Consider the following 24,196-nt stretch of genomic DNA (forward strand, 5'->3'; position numbering starts at 1 on the left):
GTGTGAATAAGCAGCACGAAGCAAACTATTTCATTATTTATATTTTAGAGGAAATTTTCAAACACCTGTAAATAAAAATGACAGCAGGGATTATGAAAATAAGGCCATCCCTGAGTCTGATCCAACTCCCTCTGAACCAAACCAAAATCCCATTGTCACAGGAACATTTTCCTCTCCTCAAGGCATCACGTCACCTGAGCTAACCAAATCGGAATTGACAACCACCACGATTTCGCAAAGTGACACTATGCAGGTCACTTCCACCACCATCACAACAGCTAAACCAATAAATGTAGGCACAAATCTATTAGTAGACATGTTTCTTAAATAATAATTGTTTTTAGGAAGCCTGCGAACAGTCTCGGTGCGCAACCTTCACTTTCATGGCAAACCAGGTTTCAATTAATCCTTTTTAAGAATATAAAAACGAGATCAACTCTTAAATTTTTATTTTTATTTAATTTCGAATGAGTGTTTAATTGAAATAGCACTCCACAATAATTCACGCTATATATCGACACAATTAACACGTTGGCATTAAATTTATTCAGGGTGCATCATCAGTGATCAGCGCAAGCACAAGTAAGAGATAATTATGCCGTTGAAGAGATGCCTAAACTTTTGCTTTTGAATTCAGGCAATCTGATTATTAGAAACGGAATGACGTTTCTGTTTTCGTCAGCAGCAGCGACCCAAATTGACGCGGCCAAGAACTGCTTTTCGCGCAATTTGAATTTAATTTCTGTGCAGAACGCCTTGAAAATGAACCTTGTTCAAAAATTGCTTCAGGGTGTGTTTTTTTTATTTATTTTTCATTTCCATTTCCATTTTATTTTTTAATGATTTAAAGATGTTGGCACTAACTCTTCCGTCTGGACGATTGGCTCGAACGACGGCAACATATCGTGCCAAAATTACAATTTGAGTTTCGCCTGGTGCAACCCGAAAAGAGAAATCGTCCTTCCAGCGATCATGCAGAAAATAAACAGTTTGGAAATTGTTCAAAAAGGACTCACGATGTCCATGCTTAACGGTGCTGCCGTCTTGAAAACGTCAGATTCTAATTCACTATTTCCTTTTTTGTGCGAGGTAAACACTCGATTAATTGCTAAAAATCTAATTAATATTTTGATATTTAGCCAAAAGATGATTTTCAAGACTCTTGCCTCGCTCTTAATTGCAACAAAGACGTATGTTTCGTAGTAATTATGACGTGTATCCATTAATTTCTTTTCGAATTTATAGAGCAAATTATTTGACGCAAACGGGAATATTAAGGGTAAAGCGTGAATCCTAGATAAAATCTTATTTTAACTGGAAAATAAAGTAAAAAATTAAATGTACAAATCATGATTATATATTTTACAATGGCTACTCCAATAAATATGCAATTAATATTATGGATCTAAACCGAATTACTTTTTACTTTTGGCAGCTATTGTAAAATAAATTAAGGCACAATACTTTTTTAGCTAATTTTATTCCCCAAAACTATTTATACATATATATTCAGATGGAGAAAAGTATGGCAAATGGACACGTACCTGCAACAAATTGTACCTTTTCTCTGGCAAGCTTGTTAGTGTTAAAAATTTGATTATTTATGCAGAAATAATAAAAAATTCCTTATAAATCCTTAAAGGGCACTTGGCAGCAGAACTGGGACTTTTGTTGCAATTTAGGAATGCACCCGATTTGGTTTAGCTCGGCGTCAGACTTTAAGTGTTTGAGCAACTCGACTAAAGCGAACTGGACGCTAAACTATAATTATTGGACGGCGGGACGCGCAATGGGCACCTGGGGAAGGTGGGCCTGGTGCCCAGGGGCCGTCAACCTTCCCGACTCGCTTTCCTGGGCTCCGGGGCAACCGGACAGTAATCAGACCAACGAGAACTGCCTGCACTTGCAAGTGACGAAAAATTCGAGCGGTGTACTTTTGTCAGACCGGAACTGCAGCCACAAATACGTCATGGCTTGCCAGGTGAGATGAATGTTTTCTGTATTTGAATTTGTTGAGAGCTTGGATGTTTTAAGGGCGACGCGTTGATGGCGTCAAACTGCAATAAGCCAAATTGTCCGAAGGAATGTTTAAAAAATGCAAGTTGTATTTTTTCTTTTAAGGGCTAATTTTTTAACAATATTTTTCAAACGTCATAGGAATCATTTTTCGAAAATGGCACATTAAAGGGTTAGTGATTTAGGCCTAAAATTAGTTAAAATTGTTTGATTTTCTTTTTCAGATCTGTTTGTACACGGCCAGTGGAATGCCGGTTGTGGCAAGGATTATCTGTTTTCGGCTGCTACTGTGAATTTTAATTTTAAAATTTATATTTTCTGTTTTAAAAATTATAACGATTAGTTGGATTGGTTGGGCGCGTGGAATTATTGTTGCTCCATTGGAATGAAACTGGCCTCGATTGAGGCTCTTGAGGAATTGAGTTGTCTTACGAATATGGTTGCGAAATATCCCAGAGCAGGTAGAATAATGATATTTCCAATTTAGATAAAATTGGCTCTCTTATAAACTCTTATCAGTGTACCCTGATCAATGTGGAAGGGATTTCTGGACATCTGGCACAAACCGCGGATGTCCAGGTGCTCACTTCTGGTGTTCAGACGACGAAAAATTGAACAAGGAGGAAATAGCCAACTGGAAAAACGGGAAAATGCCCTCGGAGAGTGCTGATCAGTGCATTTTCATTAATTTGTCAAATTCGACTTTGAGTGTGACTTATTTGGGCGCTGACTCTTGTTCCAAGCAAAAACCGTTTCTTTGTGAAGTGATATTTTACATTTTTTTTTTAATTTCACATTTTAATGTTTGTCGTTTTTGTGTCTTTCAGGCTTTGCAACTGGGAAATAAATCGTTGCAAATTGCGCGCTCTTGCTCGGAAATTTGGAATGTGACAGACGATGAAGTGAATGATATAATTATGAATCCGAGCGGCGACGTCGTTAACCAAAGACGCAATCTCAAAGTGCGGCTACGCAAATTAATTTGATTTATTTTAAAGATCGTGTATATTTTTGCTTCGCAGTGTTATCTAAGGTGCTGCGGAAAAAAAGGACACGTTGTAAATATATTTCTTGAGTTCCCTTTTTATTATTCATTTTATTGGACACCATCGGTGTACAACTACAGTCAAATACAATTTTATTTATTATAACGGATTGCTTATTGAGATAATGTTAAAGGTTTTTTGACATAGTCTTGTAAAAAAATTATACATACTAGTAAGCAAAGAATCGCAATAAATACATTTACAATTAGCGGTGACATCGAGATGAAAACATTTATGTGAACAGACGAGGAAATGATAGCCATGAAAGAATATCTAGTTAAAATTGCCCAATCTTTAAAATTTGTATTTGTTCAATCCAATTAACACATAGCAGGGGTTTCAAAAAAGTTTGGGTCAATATATTGTTGTTTAACATTCATATTGTTTAAAAACTTCTTATAGGCAGTTGTAGAGGGAAGAGCGTATTTGGATTTAAGGTCATTAACAAAATATTCAGTCTGAACCAATTCATACACAAATCTGGACTTCATTCTCTTGTCTACACTAAGGTCTTTTTTAAAGAATCTAGACTTAGCACATTCCAACTTAATTGTTAAGATTATTCAGAGATCAATGAGACCAAATTGCTTTTATACCATAGGAAGCTACAGGAGAAATTGCCAGGTTAAATAGCTTTTTAGCAATGCTAAATAGACGATTTTGAAAGGTTTTTAATTATATATATTCCAAAAATTGAAGCTTTAACTCTCTTATCCAGATGATTTGAAAAGCAAGTTCCAGTCGTTTGAAATGTCACTCCAAGATAGTTGACAGAAGAGGAAAATTGTAGGCAATTTGTTAGCTCCCATTGTTTCTCGATTTTGCTATATCTGCCAACACCCTTATATTTAAATTTAATGATTTGACATTTTTTCCAATTTAGAGACAGTGACATAGTAGCTAAATAAATCTTGATATTATTAATGAGATCATTTAAAATTGATAGCTTTTCACTTGAAATAACAATAGCATCTGCGTAAAGAATGCATTTAACACCTGGATAATTCAGTAATAGATTATTGAAATCACAATTAATATAAATAAATAGAAACGGTGACATGCAACCGCCTTGTATAACTCCATTACTTTGCACAATTTTTCAGTTCACTTTTAAAAATCAAATTAAATCTTAACATGCGAATAGTTAAAAAGCGGGTCACTGGTGACGGATGAAATTTTGCGCAACGTAGAGGACTTGACGGCCGACGACCCGCAAGCAATGCAGGATGGCTTTCAAAACTTTGATTCCTGTACTTCCATTCGTAAGCTTATTATGTGTGTAAATACAATTGCAAATCATTTTTTTGCAGAGTCCACTGATGAGTGCCACCTGATGGCCCAGATGTTCCAGTGTGCAAAGAAAAATGCACCTGACCTGACTTAAGGACTCGTCACTGCCATCAAAGGAGACGCCACTGTGACTTTTTGAATTCTATTCATACAGAATAATAGCTTTTACTTTGCATTCGCCAGGTTTCAGTTACTGCTACAGGGGGAATTAAAACCGCCGGGAGAGTATGTCCTCTGTATCCAGCAGCAAGTTGTGTACCAAATGTAATGATACCAAATTTAGACTAATTTACAGTAAGATTTAATAATGTTGTTCTTTTAGCAAACGTATATTGATGAACAAACGGGATCATGTAATCAATTTTTCTTTCATCAGATGCTTAATTTTAAGTTTGAATAATGTAATAATGGAAAATTTATGTTTTTATCATAATTAAATATACATATTTTAGTTGTACATTATATTAAAAGGTTGATTCCACGTCTTTTTAATAATCTCAATGGGTCCATATACATATATTTTCTTTACATTAGAACGTTGTTTATGTACATATATTATTATTATTATTATTTTATATTATAATATTTAATTATATTTATTAAATTATTTTATATATATATATATATATATATATATATATATATATATATATATATATAAAAGGATTTATCTTGATTGTATTAAAAAATATTTTTCCCGCTCACGGCAAAATTTTAATGAAAATAAGACTTACTTTTATTTCAGCATTGGGGGGAGATGTCTTTACAACATCGAAGGGCAAAAAATACTTTGTAAAATTTATCGAAGGAATTGTAAGTAATTCAAACAGTAAATAAATGCATCAAAATAACATTTTTCTAATTTTAGACGGACGCTCAAGCAGAAGCAGACTACTGCTGTGTCCTCGGTAGCCACCTTGCCATCTTCGAAAGCTTAGCGGATTTCAACGATTTTATGAAAAGCTGGATATGTAAAAAATTCTCTTGACATTTTTTTTCTATTGCTGGGAGCTGGAACGAATATCACAGATGATTCAAACTTCTGGAATTTCATTGGACCGACTTTCGACAATGGTGATGGCACCGACAGCTGGTGCTTGAACTTCAAGAAGCTACCAGCAGGAATGATCACAGATATCGACAAATTTTATCGTAACCAGCAGTGGAACTCGACACAAATATTCTTTTGGCATGATCGCGCTGGATTACTCATATTACCAAAAGGAAATAAGGCTCACCGAGTTTTATGTGGCCCACTTCCCTACTAATCTATCTGAATTGTGATGAAATTATTCCAATCGTAGAAAACTTTTTCGATAATAATTGGATTCTAGACATTTTTCTATTAAGTGTGAGATTGATTTTGTGTTTGGTAAAATATAGTGTGTTTTTGCTTGTCAACAAAATAATAAAAAATAGCTTTTTCTTATAATTTACAGCTGGTAGTTGTTTGCAAGACACAGATCATGTTTCAAAATAATTATAATTATGTTTTGATGTAGTGCGAACTATGATTTTATGTCCTACTATTATTATTATTTGTTTATTCCTACTGTCATAGTTACAAAATTTAAATACATAAAATTAAGACATGGTAAGAATGGGCAAACAAATGCTAGCAGAAAACTGCAAAAACGCTTGAAAAGAAAAGTTATCTCACGCCGCACTGAGCCGCAAATCACATTATTAATCACCCGCTAATCATTATCACAATGCACTCGCCACAAGTAGCCTTTGCAGAGCTTTGGGAATTCCTCCACCGTGCAGTCCTTTAATTCGGGCGGCAAGTCGTTCCACGGCGTTACCACCCTAAATGAAAACGCTCGCTGACCAAATTCAATTACTCTAATTCAAGTTTGAATAAATAAATATAGAACAAAATATTTTAGTCTGATTGCAAAAATTGGTCAATTATTGTGAGTAAAAACTCGATATGAAACTAAATTACCACAATTGGCATAGAATTTATTAGTTTACATTAATGGCGTTAACACAAAGACTCCTGAACCACGGTGGAGTAAAAAAGGCGAATTACAATAATAATAATTATGCTTACATCCTGGAAATCCAGTTTTCCTTCATGCAAACATTAGAATATACCGAGGACCGGATAATAGCAGCTTATCCACGTTTGCTCTTAACCGTGATTGATCGTGTCTACAGAACTACAGAAGAAGTTTCCGAAAAACACACATCATGGAAGAATCCTCTCACATTTCACCGGTTTTTAAACTGGACAAATGCCGATAATGTTACTTGTTGTCCCGAACAGGACTGCTCATCTCACTCAGTTTGGATCATAAATCACTCTAAACTGAGCTAGTGGCACATCTCCGCGGGCGCCGTGGAAAATCTACTGAAGACCCTCGACAACAAGAGTGCGACCGGACCTGATGGCATCCCAGCGGTCCTGCTGAAGAACTGCGCCGTCGCCCTGTGCCCCAGCCTTTCTCACATTTTCCAGCTTTCAATCTCAGTGAGCGACCTGCCGATGGACTGGAAAAATGCAGCAGTCACCCCAGTACCAAAAGATGGCGAGAAAACAAATTTCAAAAATTATCGGCCTATTAGCGTCACCTCACTTGTTGGAAAATTGCTGGAAAAACATGTGCGCAACCAGCTGGCTGCATATCTGGAGCAAAAAGCGGCTCTCCCTGACGGCCATCACGGTTTTCGCCGATCGTGCACCACGATGCTGCTGCGGGCGCTCGACTCCTGGACGGCGGCCCTAGATAGCCAGAGCGGCACCCGAATCCACGCCGTGACCCTTGACTGGAGCAAGGCATTCGACAAAGTGCCGCACCGCCGCCTGTTGAATAAACTCCAGTTTCACGGCGTGGACGGCGCCGCTCTCAAGTGGCTAAAAAATTTCCTCGTCGGCCGCAGCCAATTCGTGCGCTTCAACGGGGCGCTGAGCGAACCGTGCGAAGTGACGAGCGGCGTCATTCAAGGTTCATGTCTTGGCCCGCTCCTGTTCAACCTTTTTGTCGCCGACCTCCCTGCAGCTGTGAATACGAACTTAGTCCAATACGCAGACGACTGTATGGTCTACAACAGCATCAATTCTGACGACTACATTGACGCCCTACAGGATGACCTCGCCCGAATAGACATTTGGTGTTTGAATAACGGCATGCAGCTGAACGCAAAAAAGTGTGTGGTCATGGATGTCACCCGAGCGCGCTTGCCCTGCAACCCGCGTTACATCATTGGTGGCGTGTCGCTTCAGTACGTGGCCACGCAGCGGTTTCTTGGCGTGCACCTCTCGAGGGACCTCCGCTGGAACTACCACGTTGATGTCCAGCGGAAGAAAGCGGTGCAGACCCTTGGCTTTGCTGCCCGCCACCTGCGAGGATGCACGCTGAGAGTAAAAAGAATCGCATACCTCCCCCTCGTCAAGCCGAAATTATTCTACGGGATTCTTGCGTGGCACCCTTCGACTAAAACAAACACGGAGAAGATGATAAAAGTGCAGAACAGGGCACTGCACTTTATTCACGGCCGCCGCATCCCGCCTCCACTCCAACAGAATCTCCTCTCAGTGCCGGCTCAGCTCGTGTACACCGATCTCCTGTTTTTCAAAAAGTGCCTAGCAGGAGTGACGGACTACGACGCGATGGCACGAATCACACTAGGGCGCGTGCACCGCGGCGACGACCCGCTGCATCCTCGGCTGCAGCAGCCGCCAGCCCGCACCGACCTTGGCAAAAATGTGTTTGAATTTCGTGTCGTGAAAGAGTGGAATGGTATGCCACCCGCATTAAAGGACTGCTCGGCGGCACAGTTTCCTTCTACCTGCAAGGCGTATGTGATATCAAGATTTTAAAGTGTGATTTTTGTCGTGACTTGTTTTATGATTTTCACTAGTCTGGGCCCACTTCGGCTTTGTCCTCCAGGGCAAGGTCTTAGTCACTTGTTTTCCTGAAGTGTCGCCCTTTCTCACATGATTTCCAATTGTAATTGACTGTGATACATTAATGTATTTATGACATAGTGTGAGAATAAACATCCAATAATAAATCCGCAGCTACAGCACAGCACGCTAGCTTGACTCCCTTTTCCGAACAATAAAAAACTAGAGAATAATAGGATCCACTCATTTTCGACCATTTAGGAACGCATTGTGTTCTTAAAATAGTTTTGCGCGGGATGCGGTGTCAAAAAATAACGCAATACACAGCATCGGCTCCTTCTCCTTGACTCCACTTATCGTCCGTCTTGACTTTTGCTACTATAACGTTGTTTAGTTTATTGGCTTAAGATTAAATCAGACACGTAATTATTCGAAAAGAGAATAATTTATTTTAAATTTTTTATTACTCTATTCCTTCTACTATCTCCCCTACACACAAGCGCTATCAAAATTTGAATTGTATAAGTTTCGCGCGAACCAATGTATTGTGAATTTTCGCTGTGAGAGTGCACCTTCGCCTATATTTAAAATAGACGAACCTATTCCCTGAGCAGGCACTAAGTGGGGGCGAGTGCATATGTATTCGCCTGCAAGTAAATTTGTCAGAAGCCCAAACACCTTGACTGGCGAAGCACACATCGTGTAGATGGTGTGCATTCGGCCAACTTGCGACTTCCATTCTGAGTCGGATCCGATTTCATTTCTAAGCTGTACTACAACGTAAGTTACAGTTTTAATTGTTGGGCTTCCTATTTTCCCAAGTGACTTCTGAGCACTTGATTTAATTTTGGCTGCTTTCTGACAAATTGCTTGTAACCCCAGGTGCCCTGCGGGGCCGTTCTGTACTGTTTGAATCGACGGCCTGCGAAGCCTTCCCGGGCGTCGTACGGGCGGCGGGTTTGGACCCTCGACACCCTGAGTCCACCCAAGACCATCTACCCGGTCCTCGCCGTGCAGCCACAGCGACCACCATACTTTTTGAGCAACAGGAGAACATCGCCTGCAGTTATTTTGTGATTGGAACTCGACCTTTGTTTCCAGTGATGAGTACAAAATTAATTGTTTGATAGCGCTAGTTCACACACCACGATTGTCAACCCCTACTAACCTCTTCCTTTTTTTTATATACTTGCCAAGACAAAAGATGACACGTCACAATACAATATTTAATCTTTTGTAATAAACTGGCAGCAATATTTTTTTCATTTTCTTGAATTGTCGCTAGTCTCATTTTCTTTATTTCACCCAGAAATCTGAATTTCGTGTCAATTAGATTTACGAATCGGATGGCCGCAGCGAACCCTTGAAATTAATTTGATTTAAATCCTGGATGAGAACTCAGTTGCGTACCTTTTGCTTATTTAAGGTTAAAATTTAAATAAATAAGCTGGCATTCCTTACTTTTCAACTAAAATTTAGATTAATGGCATTTGGCCATTAGACTACTATAATTGTTGAGAATAAATTATTTATAATGTTCACCTTTCCTTAATAAACTATAAAAAAAATTGAATTTTGTCGATTTTTTCATCAGAACCAAATGGCATTACAGTGTATTAATTCAAATTTTCTAGCGCTTGATGATTACATTTATTTCGATTCCTCTCGTCGTGATTATCTTTTCATTAGCGTATTAGGGAAACATTTTGTTGTGAAATAAATTAGGGTTTCAAGTAAGGAGACACACCTCACCATTTGAAAAGCATGCTAATTTCGCAGCCACTTTTCTCCCAGAGACAATTGTGGCTTCAACTGAATCCTAAGGGATTGAGTTCATGCATTGGCAGCAAGCGTCATGCACCCGAATAGTCTGGACATGGAAAAGGTCGCATGTAAAACCGTCTCAAATAAATTCAATGATTTTTAATTATTATTCTTGTTTATTTTCAACCAAGTCAAAAATACATATCGTTCGTGCCGCGGAAAAAAGTCCGATCTCCAACTTTCCACTTTGTAGCAAAAATCTAATAGACTTTTTCGCCAACGGTAAAATTGTCCGATCAAACGTATCCCACATTTTACAAGAGTTAATAAAAACTTAATAGCCAAGTTAAATTTTGTTTATCCATGGCATTCCTTCAAGATTTTGTTATTTTAGACCTTCATTTTCACAATGTGACTTTCATGTATTTACTATCAAATCTTCCATTTACTAATAAATCAGAGGTTTTTGTGTCAAGTGTATACGCTATTACATTTATATCACTTATAATGTTGGATTTTTTCATAGAAAATATGCTCCTCGTGCATTTTTATATTGATAATATCACTTATTGTGCTTATTGTTAATAGTTTATTGGGAAAAAATAATACTGCGAAGGATTTTGATATTCTGAACATGCACTTGGCCTTTGGCCTACACAGACCTAAATTTTTTCAAAAGGTGCGAGGGAGGGGCCATTGGCTTCAACAACCGTGCACGCATCTCCGTGAGGCGGCAGCTGCGAGGCGACGTGAACGACCGGCACCAGCGTCTGCAGCCGCCACCAGTGCGCAGTGTTTTCGGTCAACGTGCGTTTTCCTTCAGAGTGGTGCAGACGTGGAACGATATGCCACCTGAGCTCAAGGACTGCACCGTAGCTGAATTTCCCTCCCTGTGTAAAAAGTACTTGTGGCAAGTGCACAATGATCGTGATTATTGTTAAAAATATGTGATTTGCGGCATAGTGCGGCGTGATATTACCCTGTGATTGATCGTTATAGCATTTTTTCGCTAGTGCTGTTCGCCCTTTCTTACCCGCATAAAAAAATATAACCCAGGAATATCCTGATTAATCCTAGATTAATCTAAATTTATCTGAAAAAATTAATCCAAAAAAATGTTCCAGGATTAATCCTGGATTAATCAAGATTAACCTAAGATAGTTTAAGATCAATCTAGAGATCAATCTACAGGAAATATCCTCTGATTATTCTTTGGATCTATCTAAGATTAATCCAAAAAATTAATTTCTGGAATGTTCCTGGAATGAATCCTGATTAACCTTAAAATGTTCTAAAGTCAATCTAGAGATTAATCTACAAGAATATCCCTAGAATAATCCCAAAGGGGAAATTTGAATAAAGTTAAATAGAATATCCCCAGATTATTCCATGGATCATTCTGAGATTAATTCAAAATATTTTTTTAATGTTCCTAGAATATTCTTTAAAAAACCCTAAAAGAGAAGAACTTAGATATTTTTCTTACAGTTTAAAACACAAAATTAAATATGAAACATAATTCAATCAAGAAAATTAACTGCCATACTGTTAAATATTTTGAAATCGTTATCACAAAAAATTTTTCTCGCAAATATTTTTTTAATTAATGCGATGGATTAAATTTTCATATGAAAACCTAACAAATTTTTTATGATCTTAAAAAAATTATGATGCCTTTATTTTTCAAAGAATCTGCCCAGATTAAAAAGGGTAAAAATCATAAATTCGATTAAATAAATTAATTTCTTAACACAAAGAGTCTTAAATTAATGCTACCGACAAACGGGCAAATTTGAAAATAAAGGTCAGAAGGACAAAAAAGGGTTAAAAGGGCGATTTTAGTGTGCGCGTGGTAGCGGCGGCTGCACATGCATGCACGCTCTTGCATGGAATGCCTGCTGCCTGCCACTGTTGTGGAGCGGGGGAGGGGCGACGGGCGCTGGCAGCAGGACTGGCGAGCACTGCGAGCAGCAGCAGCAAGAGACTTACAAAATCCTGCTTCGCTCTCTTTGTCTAACGCGTCAACGGTCAACCGCCGTGGTTCAAAGTTAAAGTTATTAACGGACGCAGGACGCCGCCAGTATGGGACAACACGGACGTCCCGCGGACTCGGACGGATGGCCTGGATCCAGCGGTTAACAGGGTAAGTCTCATTTTATAGATTAGCGTCCAAAGAAATTAGAATATTAGATCGCGCAACTTTGAAATCCAACGGTTTTATGGTAAAATTACACTTTTCGCCGCTACTTATGCAGTTTTCGCCACCAATATTTTGATATGGGATTCTCGCAAGTCCTTAAGTTATTAACTAGAACCCCATAAATAAGTTTGGGTGGCGGAAACTGTAAATCGGTGATGAAAAATGTGTAATTTTTCTATGTAAATCGCGGTGGCATTTCTGGATCTGTTCTTGTCATGCTGCCTTTGCCTGAACCAAATCATTTTGTTGCACAGCCTGTCCTTCATTCTTTTTCTTATTGACATGAACTGTATGATTAATTTGTCAAAAGCAGTATTTTGATTTGTGTTTAATCTTAAATACTGATATTTGTGTAGTGCCCAAAATGTTTGGATGTATTATGCACTCTGTCATTGTGAAACCATATTGTTATGCTCTACTGCCTGTATGTGAAATTAAAAATAAAATAATTATTGTTGGAATAAATATATATGTTTAATTATTGTGTAAATCCCAATTAAAATTTAAGACAATAATAAATTAAATTTTATTAAAATAAATAGCCAAGGACTAATTTTTTTCACGTTTGAAATTGATCCTGGATTAATTTGAGGAAGTTCCTAAGAAAGACCGAAGAATGTTCCAGGAATATTCTTAGGAGGAACGCAAGAGTTTTCTGACATCCCCCTAAGAACATCCCTGGGACATTCTAGGATTATCTTTTTGGGATAATCCTCGGATTAATCTAAAAACACGAAAAAGCGTCACCAATATCAGCCCATAATTGTTCCTGAGGATTGATCCTCGAACAAAGAGGTATATTCCTAGAACAATCCTGGACTAAATTTTTCTACGCGGGTACTTAATTTGATATTTGATATATTTGTATTTTATGTATATGACATGGCAAGAATAAACAAGAATAATCTATTTGAGCAAAAATCTCTGAAAGCAACAAATTGTTGTCAAAGTCGATGGATTTGGACGAAAGTTTTTTTCCTAAACTTTGCTCTAATTGACCGAAAAAACAGTAGAGAAAACTCCGACTTTCCAATTTTTGCGGATTTTGCGGGCGTTCAAATGCCAAAATCTGGGAACTTTGAGTACTTCGCAACTTTGCTCAGGATATGGTCTTAGAACAAAAATTAAAAAACTGTTTAATTCATCTCAACAAGCCAAACAACTTGTATGCTGGCCTCAATGTTGTAGGTCAAAGGTCAAGGTCATAAAAATTGGTTTTTGGATTTTAAACTCGAATTTGAAAATGAAGATGTTGAATTTTTTAATTTTTTTTTCATAGCCAAATTGTAGAGCACAAAAAATAGAGTTAGAAACGTTAAAATTAGGAATGGCGTTTTTCCTAATTTTTTAATAAAAAATGAAAAATTCGAAAATCCTTGTTTTTCTATGCTGGTAAATAACGATGATCGACTAAATCTCGACTTCTAATCATCCGATTTTAAAAAACCGCATAATGTCAGACTCGTCTCGACGTCCCCAAGTGCATTAAAGGGGTATGAAACACACCAACCCCCAACCCCCTTTTAACCCCGTCAATAACCTGACATTTAGCATTTTTCGTACGTTTCAGCACCTTAGCATGACGTTGACGATTAATTGTCTTCTTCAAACCAATTCAGTTACTTAGTTCACTTCAAAACGAGTCAAACGGTTTATTATTTTTGTTAATAGGACCACCAAAACCCGAGATTCGGATGCACAAAGTTTTTTTAATCGAGACGCCATGCATTAAATTCTTGATGATCGACGAAATCTCGAATTCTAATCATCTGAATTTGAAAAACTGCATACACTTTTAGACTCGTATTGACGTCCCCACTAAAGAGACGTCACTAAAGTGCACTAAAGGGGTAAGAGACCACCCAATCCCCCTCAGAAGTCGAGGGGAAAGGTCGCGCATCAGTCCTACGTTGCCACCGCCCTCTGAAAAACAAAATTTCCCCAAAAAATCGTTTAATGCACATTACAGATAAGGTGCTGAGGATTATAGTGTTAAAAAAATAAATTTTCGAGAAAATCGGCCTCAAAGTTAGCATTGTTTTAAATGGAGAAATCTCAAAGGAGTTTTTCTATCGCGATTTTCACCGAATTTCCGCATTTCCCCAAAGAAAAACTCGTACTGTCAGACAGATATCGATCAGAGGATTCCAAATCATCTGAGAAAACACGGTCGAGGATGTTAGTACAATTATTATTATTGTAATTCACCATTTTTACTCCAAAAATGGTTCAGGATGGTCTTTGTGTTAACGCCATTAATGTAAACTACAAAATTCTATGCTAATTGGGGTATTCTAAAATATTTTAGTTCCATATCACACTTCAATCTGCGTGATTTCATAATTCATAATGAGCCATGCCACTGGTTGCGCCTTACACGCAGATAATAGCCGTGAATAATGCTAAATTCATGAGCTAGATTATTTTATCCTGACATTTGTGTTTTAATAATTGACCAATTTTTGCAATCAAACAAAAATATTTTGTTCGAGTTTTATTTATTCAAACTTGAATTAGAGTATATAACATTTCTTGGTAGGACTTTACATAATAGATCACACTATGTCATACAAACGACAACCAGTTGTAATTAATTATAAGGAACACAGCTTTTTTTATTATATTGTTGCCAAGCAAAAAATCATATTATAACAAATACAAAATCAACCACACATATAATAGAAAAATGTCTAGAATCCAAGTATTTTCGCAAAATGTTTTCTACGATTGGAATAATTTCAGCAAAATTCAGATAATTTAGTAGGGAAGTGGGCCACACAAAACATGGCTGGCTATGCTACCTTTTGGAAATATTTCTAATCCATCGCCTTGCCTCAACAATATTTGAGTCGATATCGTCTGCTGGTATCGATAAAATGTGTTGATATCTGTGATCATTTCTGCTGGCAGCTTCTTAAAGTTGGAGCACCAGCTGTCGGTGCCATCTCCGTTGTCGAACGTCGGTCCAATGTAAGCCAAGTGACCTGCTTCATCTGTGTAACCTTGCCAGAGTGTCCTAAAAACGTTGAAATCCTCTAAGCTTTCGAAAATGGCAAGGTGGCTGCCGAGAACACAGCAGTAGTCTGCTTCTGCTTGAGCGTAAGTCTAAATTTAGAAAAATGTTATTTTGATGCATTTATTTACTGTTTGAATTACATACAGTTCCTAAAAAAAAGACATATTTATTGAAATATTTTTTGCCATTCGATGCTGTCATGACAACTCCCTCCAATGCTGAAATAAAAAATAGACATTTCATTTAAATTTTGCCGTGAGCTGGAAACATATTTTTTTAATAAAATCTCGATAAACCAATTTATAATATATATAAAATTCTGATAAAAAGTAAATGTATGTATACGGACAAATTTGAGATTATTAAAATGACAGGGAATCCACCTTTTAATATAATTTACAGTTAAAAATATGTTTAATTATGATAAATACTTTGATTGTCCATTATCTCAATATTTAAAATTAAAATAATAATGCGTCTATGATGAAAGAAAAGTAAATTGATTACATTTTCCAGTGTTTTTCAGTTCATCGATATATGTTTGCTGCAAGAACAACATTAGTATATCTTACTGTAAATTAGTCTAAATTTGGTAAGATTACATTTGGTACACAACTTGCTGCTGGATACACAGGACATACTCTCTCGGGGGTTTTAATTCCTCCTGTAGCAGTTACTGAAACCTGGCGAATACAAATTAAAAGATATTATTCTGTATGAATAGAGTTCTAAAAGTCACAGTGGCGTCTCCTTTGATGGCAGTTACGAGACCTAAAGTCAGGTCTGGATCATTTTTCTTTCCACACTGGAACATCTGGGCCATCGTGTCACACTCGTCAGTGGATTCTGCATAAAAATAATGATTTGCAATTCTGTTTTGCACTTATAAAAAGCTTACGAATGGAAGTACAGGAATCAAAGTTTTCAAAACCATTCTGCATGGCTTGCGAGTCGTCGGCGGTCAAGTCCTCTAAGTTTCGCAAAATTTCATCCGTCACCAGTGACCCGCTTTTTATCTTTTCCATAATCAGATTTTATTTGATTTTTAAAAAGTGAACTAAAGAAATATATTTACAACATGTCCTTTTTTCCCGCAGCACCTAAGATAACACTGCGAAGCAAAAATGTACACGATTTTTTAAATGACTCCAATTAATTTGCGTCGCCGCACTTTTAGATTGCGTCTTTGGTTGACGACGTCGCCGCTTGGATTCATGATTATATCATTCACTTCATCGTCTGTCACATTCCAAATTTCCGAGCAAGAGCGCGAAATTTGCAACGATTTATTGCCCGGTTGCAAAGCCTGAGAGACACAAAAACGACAAACATTAAAATGTGAAATTAAAAAAAAAAATGTAAAATATCACTTCACAAAGAAACGGTTTTTGCTTGGAACAAGAGTCAGCGCCCAAATAAGTCTCACTCAAAGTCGAATTTGTCAAATTAATGAAAATGCACTGATCAGCACTCTCCGAGGGCATTTTCCCGTTTTTCCAGTTGGCTAGTTCTTCCTTGTTCAATTTTTCATTCTCTGAACACCAGAAGTGAGCACCTGGACATCCGCGGTTTGTGCCAGATGTCCAAAATTCCCTTCCACATTGATCAGGGTAGACTGATAAGAGTTTATAAAAGAGTCAAATTTAAATTAATTGGAAATATCATAATTCTACCTGCTCTGGGATATTTCGCAACCATTTTCGTGAGACAACTCAATTCCTCAAGAGCCTCAATCGAGGCCAATTTCATTCCCACGGAACAACAATAATTCCACGCGTCCAACCAATCCAACTAATAATTTATAATTTTTAAAAGAGAAAACATAAATTTTAAAATTCAAATTTACAGTCGCAGCCGAAAAAAGATAATCCCTGCCACAACCGGCATTCCACTGGCCGTGAACAAACAGATCTGAAATAGAAGTTCAAATAATTTTGAATAAATTTTGGCTCAAGTCACTAACCCTGTAATATGCCATTTTCGAAAAACGATTCCTACAATATATGAAATATATTGTTAAAAATAATCTCTAACGACAAGAAAAATCTTGCTTTTTGAGAACACTCCATCGGACAGTTTGGTTTGTTGCAGTTAGACGCCATCATCGTGCCACCCTTAAAACATCCAAGCTCTCAACAACAACAAATACTAAAATTATTCATCTCACCTGGCAAGCCATGACGTATTTGTGGCTGCAATTCCGGTCTGATAAAAGTACACCGCTCGAATTTTTCGTCACTTGCAAGTGTAGGCAGTTCTCGTTGGTCTGATTATTGTCCGGTTGCCCCGGAGCCCAGGAAAGCGAGTCGGGAAGGTTGACGGCCCCTGGGCACCAGGCCCACCTTCCCCAGGTGCCCATTGCGCATCCCGCCGTCCAATAATTATAGTTTAGCGTCCAGTTCGCTTTAGTCGAGTTGCTTAAACACTCAAAGTCAGACGCCGAGCTAAACCATATCGGGTGCATTCCTAATCTGCAACAAAAGTCCCAATTCTGCTGCCAAGTGCCCTTTGAGGATTAATAATAAATTAATTAGTTTTTTTGCTAAAAATTGTAAAATTTAACACTAACAAGATTGCCAGAGAAAATGTATGATTTCTTGCAGGTACTTATCCATTTCCCATACTTTTCTTTATCTGAATTTATAAATTTTAATGAATAAATTAGCTAAAAAGGATTGTGCATTTAATTATTTAACAATCGCTGCCAAAAGTGTTTCGATTTAGCTGATTATTATTGATCGGCTGTTCATGGGAGTAGCCAATGTGGAATAAATTCGCGATTTGTATGGATATTATTTTTTATTATTAGTTAAAATGGGATTTTTTCTAGGATTCTCGATTTACCCTTAATATTCCCGTTTGCGTCAAATAATGTGCTCTATACATTCGAAAAAAATAATTAATATACGTCAGAATTAATACGAAACATACGTCTTTGTTGCAATTAAGAGCGAGGCAAGAGTCTTGATAATCACCTTTTGGCTAATTTATCAGTTTTTAAATATGTTAATTTAAAAAATACATGTAATATCTATTTACATATACCTCACACAAAAACGGAAACAGTGAATTAGAATCTGACGTTTGCAAGACGGCAGCACCGTTAAGCATGGACGTTGTGAGTCCTTTTTGAACAATTTCCAAACTGTTCATTTCTTGCATGATCGCTGGAAGGATGATTTCTCTTTTCTCGTTGCACCAGGCGAAACTCAAATTGTAATTTTGGCACGACACGTTTCCTTCGTTGGAGCCAATGGTCCAGACGGTAGAATCGGTGCCAACATCTTTAAAGCGTTAAGACAAAATTAAAATGAATAAAATTAAAACACGAACCTTGAAGCAATTTTTGAACAAGATTCATTTTAAAGGCGTCCTGCACGGAAATTAAATTCAAATTGCGCGAAAAGCAGTTCTTGGCCGCGTCAACTTGAGTCGCTACTGCTGACGAAAACAGAAACGTCATTCCGTTTCTAATAATTTGCTTGCCTGATTTAAAAAAGCATAAATTTAGGTATCTCTTCAACGTCATAATTTTCCTCTTACTCGTACTTGCGCTGATCACTGATGATGCACCCTGAATTAATTTAATGCCAACGTGTTAATTGTGTCGATATATAGCGTGAACTATTGTGTAATGCTACTTTATTAAAACACTTATTTGAAATTTTTCATTAAAATAAGGATTGAAGAGTTGATCTCATGTTTCTATATTCTTAAAAAGGATTAATTGAAACCTGGTTTGCGATGAAAGAGAAGTTTGCGCATCGAGACTGTTCGCAAGCAAACTAAAAACAATTATTATTTAGAAATGAAAGATCTCTACTAATAGATTTGAGCCTACATTTATTGGTTTAGCTGTTGTGATGGTGGTGGAAGTGACCTGCATATTGGCACTTTGCGAAATCGTGACGGTTGTCAGTTCCAAATTGGTTGGCTCAGAGGACGCGATGCCTTGATCAGAGGAAGAAGTTTCTGTGTCAATGGGATTTTGGTTTGGTTCAGAGGGGGTTGGATCAGACTCAGAGATAGCCTTATTTTCATAATCCCTGCTGTCATTTTTGGTTACAGCTGTTTGAAAATTTCCTCTAAAATGAAAATAATGAAATAGTTTGCTTCGTGCTGTTTATTCACAATTAATTCATACTGAGTTGTGTTCGTTTTGAAATCACTCGTACGTCGTTTTGGTTTACGCATAAAAGATGACGAACATTTCGAACCTCCACAACACTTGATTATTTGAATTCTTCTCGAGTGCTTCAGTTTTACTAAACATTGACCTGATTATTTATTGAAAACTTATTCAAAAAAATGCTGACCTTTTGAAAGAAAACGTTTTCTATGTTGATTATTTCTACCGCCGCAATGAACGAACTAAATATTTTTAAAATTGGTTCATTGACAAATAACATCACGACATCTATAGGGCTGTGAATTTTAGACGATTGACTTTCTTTTCTAAGCTTCAGTTCATTGTGGGACTATAAATAAACACGAATCATGCAATTTTAAGCTTCTTAAACCACACTTAATTTTTTCAAAACTTAAAATCGTCTAAAATTGTCTAAATAGTAAATATTGGCATGCAAAACTTTCCAAAAACATTGTTTAAATGTTGTGAAAATTATTCGTAACAAAATTTGAACTCAGGTGGGTCAAAACCCAGTGAAACGACTCCAAACTTGAAAATTTTGGGTATTTTTCGCTAACAGGGTCATGTCAGGGTTGGAACGTGAGGGTCGGGATCAACCGATAATAGTTCCATTTCAATCCCCAAAGTGCGTTGAAGTAAACAGGACATGGAAAATCGATTTTTTTATTGACGGGCACATTTTCATATTAAAGGTCATGCTTGGGAGAACGGATTCGAGCCGCGATTTCAAAACTTCGTACTTTGATTGCCGCGAAAATGCCATTCTGAAAATTCGTTTGCACACAATTTCACTAGCTTCAATTTGACTGTGTAGCTAAGAAAATGAAATTAAAAATCGATTCTCGGAAAAGGTCTCAAACTGTGATCTTCACTTTTGACCCACAACCTTTTCAGGGTATGGAAAGTTGTTTAGGGAGAAAGACTAGGTCATTTAGGGTAATTTTTAGGATGATATCTCATCGCAATCCAAAGTTGCAGTCCGACTTTGATTCTAAGAATTAAAATTTTCTAAATGTTTGGAATTATGAAAAAATATGGAATGCACTCACTCCCGGGCCTCAAAAATTGGAAAGTTCTCCCTTTCATAATTCATAACAAGGACTTGAATGAAATCTATCAAATAAAATCACTGCATATTTTCAGTCTTAAAATCCCGTCCAAATGGACCATTATTTTCTAATGAAACTATTCGATTTAACTTAATAAAAGTACCAGTTATTTTCTTTTATAATTAATTGTCAAAATAAATTTAATATAAATTGGCTCTGAAAAATAGAATTATAATACATATAAGTTACACATAAATTTCTATGAAATATATAAAAATACGCGAAGGTTGCAATGCAATATAAAACCATCAAAATCCAACTAATTTGCTCTTAGAAACAGTCTAAAAATAGTCGACTATTTTGTGCTTAAATTCACAGCCCTAAACATATATGTCGATAACATTTTGACCATAAATTAATTGCAATAGAATTAATAAAGGCTCACCTGATACATCACAGTTATTAGCACTAATACTATCGATAAATGCACCAAAATCCTCATTTTGGCTTTTATCTTGTATAACAGCTTCCGTTAGAACAGATTGATACGAGGTTCCAGTGTGAAGTGTGAAGCAGTAATGATCCACGTGATCCACCTATACACGATTGTGATGCATTATAGTCAGCAGTGTCCCCTCCCTCCCCCCCCCCCACACTCTGGAGACTTGCGCGGTTGTGGTTTTGGAAAAATTACCGCAAACAATTTCTTTTTCAGTTGCGGTGCGGTAGAAGTGAAGTGGCGGTAGCACTTTTTGCGAATTTAGTCATCCAAAAATAGCCGCAATACCTCTACGAGAAGACCCTTCCCTGGCTGACTGATAATAATTAAGTCATATCACTAGTTCAGGCTCACGCGAGAACTATACTAGTAACACCATTTGAAAAGTTTGGAATTTTCCGTAAAATTCTTCAATGTTTGAAAATTCCACAACGTTTTGAAACATGTTCCGATTTTAGAAAAACAAGTATTTTTGAATTCTGTACTTCATGAAGAGTTTAGAATTGTGCAAATGTTTTGTTTTCGGACACAATCATTCGATTTTATCAGATATTTCTGGCGGACACTTTGAATATTGCACGGAATACAATTACGGCATACACGAATCATTTTAATTTTCATGACATGTTTATGATGATCCCATGCAGCTAAATTTTAGTCATCTTGGGCAATTTTCCCGAATTTTTCCTATTCTCATTAAGTTAAGTAAACTTTAGCAATATTGTTTTGGAAAATTCGATGGTGCTGGAAAAGATATTTCATCTTATATAACATTGTAAATTTTATCTGCTTTTAGAATCTGTTCTTATTTTTTCTTTAGACCCATAGGTGCCGACCTGCAAGGCCAAACTCTGACCCCTTATAAAATGGTCAGTTTTGGTCTGATTTTCGAAACCAAAAATGTTCCGGATTGACATTTTCTAACCAAAAACCAATTTTCGACTTTATTCGACAAGATTTGCACCCTCAGTCTCCCTTCGAGCTGAGCTTCTCGTCACGGTTGTCGGACTTAAAAATTTTCACCGATTTTCAGGAAAAAACATAATTTTTTAATTGTTTCATAGAACCATTGGACCGTGGAAAATTTCACCCTGAATATCTGTGTTTTGTGGTGCATTGCATCGCTTTTCCCAGAAAACTAAAAATGCCGAAATTTTGGCTGATCTTAAATTAAAAATTAATTGATTTTTACTCTCACTTACAAATACACACACAATTAAATATCACATAATTTGACTTGTCAAAGGTAATAAAAAAGAAAGGGTACATGCAACATGTTAGGACGTTAATTCATTAGGAGAGTAAAGCCGAAAGAGGCCCGTTTCGCTACCCTGAAAATTTAAATTTTTAAACTTGAAAAAATAATGCCCAATTTGGATTCCCCGTGATTACGTAATAGACAACCTGCATGTTTGCGCGATTGAAAATTGTCTTGGAATAATTTAACTTGAGTTTAAACATAAGAAACCTTTTTCGCCTGAGCTTTTTTAATTGTAGCGGTGCAACATTCAACCGGGAACGGAAATTTCCAATTACCAATTAGGGTTCTCCCCCCCCCCCCCCACTGCTAAAGTAAATGCCACCGTTGGAATTTTTCGGATCGGGCTCCGGGGCCCCTAGTTAGAGCCCCGTAAACAGTGAATTGATGCAATTTGCAACAAAATGCTTAAGCTAACAATCGATGTTATTCTTCCGTCTTTAACCCACATTATTAATACCGCGCTACAGGTGGGTCACTTCCCGACAGAATAGAAAAAGGTGATTTTGAAGCATTCGCCAAAAGCGAGCGACTTTCGGCCAGTTAATATACTTTGCACCGCGTCAAAAATCCTCGGAACAGTCGTCCACGACCAAGTGATAAAGTATTTGAGTAGATTTAACGTGATAGATTCATTCCAGTCTGGTTTTCAGAGCAAACACAGTACCACAACAGCGCTTTTGAAAATATCTGAAAACCTCCTGGTCTCGATTTTCAAAGGCGAGCTGACACTGATGATATTTTTAGATTACTCCAAGGCCTTTGACCTCTAGTCGATCATTCACTTCTTTTGATTAAATTGCAGCAGTTAAATTTTTCGCAATCGGAAATAAATTATTTTTTATTTTCTCAGCGGGAGAACTAACGCGATCAGGGGTGAAGGCGGAGAATTCTCAAAGTGGGTTGAATTCGAGGCAGGTTTTCCACAGGGCTCGGTACTCGGCCCGTTATTGTTTTCCGTTTTCACGCATGACGTTGTGCATCTCTTTAAAGGGCGCTGCAATTATCACCTTTACGCTGACGACAAACAGCTATACTTAAACTGCAGGCCGGATGAGATTGAAAATTCTGTCGCAGTAATGAATGCTATCTTATATGACGTTGTCGTATGGTCTGAGCGACACGGGCTTAAGCTGAACCCGCGAAAAACGCAAGTTCTGCGCTGGTCGGGCCTGAGCGAGTTCACTCCAGGGCACGTTACTGATTGTGAAGTTAAGTTAACGCGGCGAGACTTTGAAAATAAAAGACAAATTCTTACTGTGACTGGCAAGGCAAAAGAGAGGTAACTAGTAGGCAGAGGCGCAGGAGAGATGCTGCTCGGCAGAGGACAGGAAACCGTCTGCGGTCCGAGCCGGCGAAAGCCGCCTCGAAGCTCGGGGGGTGGTGTGACAACGCTTGGGGTGTCACGTGCATGCCAGAGATGGGAAAATTACAGTTTGGGGCGCCAAAGTTACTATAAGTTAGACAGTGCTCGCTTGTCGTTTAAGGAAAAATAAAGAAAGACCAATTTTATACATAAAACGGTTTGGTTCTTGGGTAGCGGCCGGAGAGTCCGGCGCGGCCGCGCGCCGCGCTTTAGGTTTGCAGGCGCAAATCAGGCCGAGTCACGTCACGACAGTGGCATATACACCGTTGGACAGATCTCGACGAGAGGAATCGGAATATGCCAAGAAAATATGGTCAAGCAATGCAAATTTACGAGCAAATTGGCTAAATTTGAATTTTTATTGTAGGAAGGTCCTTTTTTACTATTGCAAATTATTTATCGATTTATTATTTATGGCATCCAGCAATTCAAATAATTTTCGACTTTGTCGCCCTGTATCATTCCACTTTAATTTGTAGCCTAGGGTGAACTGTAATTTAATGCAAAATAATTTTATGATGAAAAATAGTGACAAAAATGAACAGAACGTCCCCATAAATACCTTTATGGTTTTAGTGGTTTTCAAGAGCTCTCGCTTAATAAAATTATGTAAATTATCTTGAAACAGCAGAGCCAGATAAAGACACGACTTCAAGTCTTCCCGTCAATCCATTATTCTAAAAATCTGT

The 24,196-nt window shown here is 37.4% G+C and overlaps 2 protein-coding genes across 2 annotated transcripts; one reads left to right on the top strand and one right to left on the bottom strand.

The window, feature by feature from the left end:
• The first annotated feature begins 529 nt into the window (after nucleotides 1-529).
• LOC135939775 (uncharacterized) lies at nucleotides 530-5,725 on the top strand. Its single transcript, XM_065484340.1, is given in 20 exon segments — nucleotides 530-790; nucleotides 851-1,089; nucleotides 1,140-1,190; nucleotides 1,246-1,279; nucleotides 1,514-1,578; nucleotides 1,643-1,981; nucleotides 2,035-2,097; nucleotides 2,158-2,188; nucleotides 2,241-2,305; nucleotides 2,360-2,477; nucleotides 2,536-2,780; nucleotides 2,844-2,978; nucleotides 3,039-3,074; nucleotides 4,207-4,324; nucleotides 4,373-4,479; nucleotides 4,536-4,616; nucleotides 4,675-4,705; nucleotides 5,098-5,165; nucleotides 5,221-5,323; nucleotides 5,382-5,725. Coding segments are annotated over 20 exon segments (2,349 nt in total). The 5' UTR covers nucleotides 530-609; the 3' UTR covers nucleotides 5,621-5,725.
• An 8,938-nt stretch (nucleotides 5,726-14,663) lies between these two features.
• On the bottom strand, nucleotides 14,664-20,950 carry LOC135939351 (uncharacterized). Its single transcript, XM_065483677.1, has 25 exons — nucleotides 20,830-20,950; nucleotides 19,502-19,556; nucleotides 19,330-19,450; nucleotides 19,027-19,270; nucleotides 18,920-18,970; nucleotides 18,729-18,759; nucleotides 18,519-18,671; nucleotides 18,231-18,469; nucleotides 18,117-18,167; nucleotides 18,030-18,063; nucleotides 17,755-17,819; nucleotides 17,353-17,691; nucleotides 17,237-17,299; nucleotides 17,149-17,179; nucleotides 17,032-17,096; nucleotides 16,859-16,976; nucleotides 16,556-16,800; nucleotides 16,357-16,491; nucleotides 16,261-16,296; nucleotides 16,084-16,201; nucleotides 15,925-16,031; nucleotides 15,788-15,868; nucleotides 15,693-15,729; nucleotides 15,330-15,403; nucleotides 14,664-15,274 (listed from the first exon to the last, which is right to left on the bottom strand). The coding sequence occupies exons 1-25, from the start codon at nucleotides 20,884-20,886 to the stop codon at nucleotides 14,927-14,929; spliced, it is 2,898 nt and encodes a 965-aa protein (XP_065339749.1). The 5' UTR covers nucleotides 20,887-20,950; the 3' UTR covers nucleotides 14,664-14,926.
• Between the last annotated feature and the right edge of the window lie 3,246 nt (nucleotides 20,951-24,196).

Source organism: Cloeon dipterum, chromosome 3, assembly GCF_949628265.1.
Source record: "Cloeon dipterum chromosome 3, ieCloDipt1.1, whole genome shotgun sequence".
NCBI classification, from domain to species: Eukaryota; Metazoa; Arthropoda; class Insecta; order Ephemeroptera; family Baetidae; genus Cloeon; species Cloeon dipterum.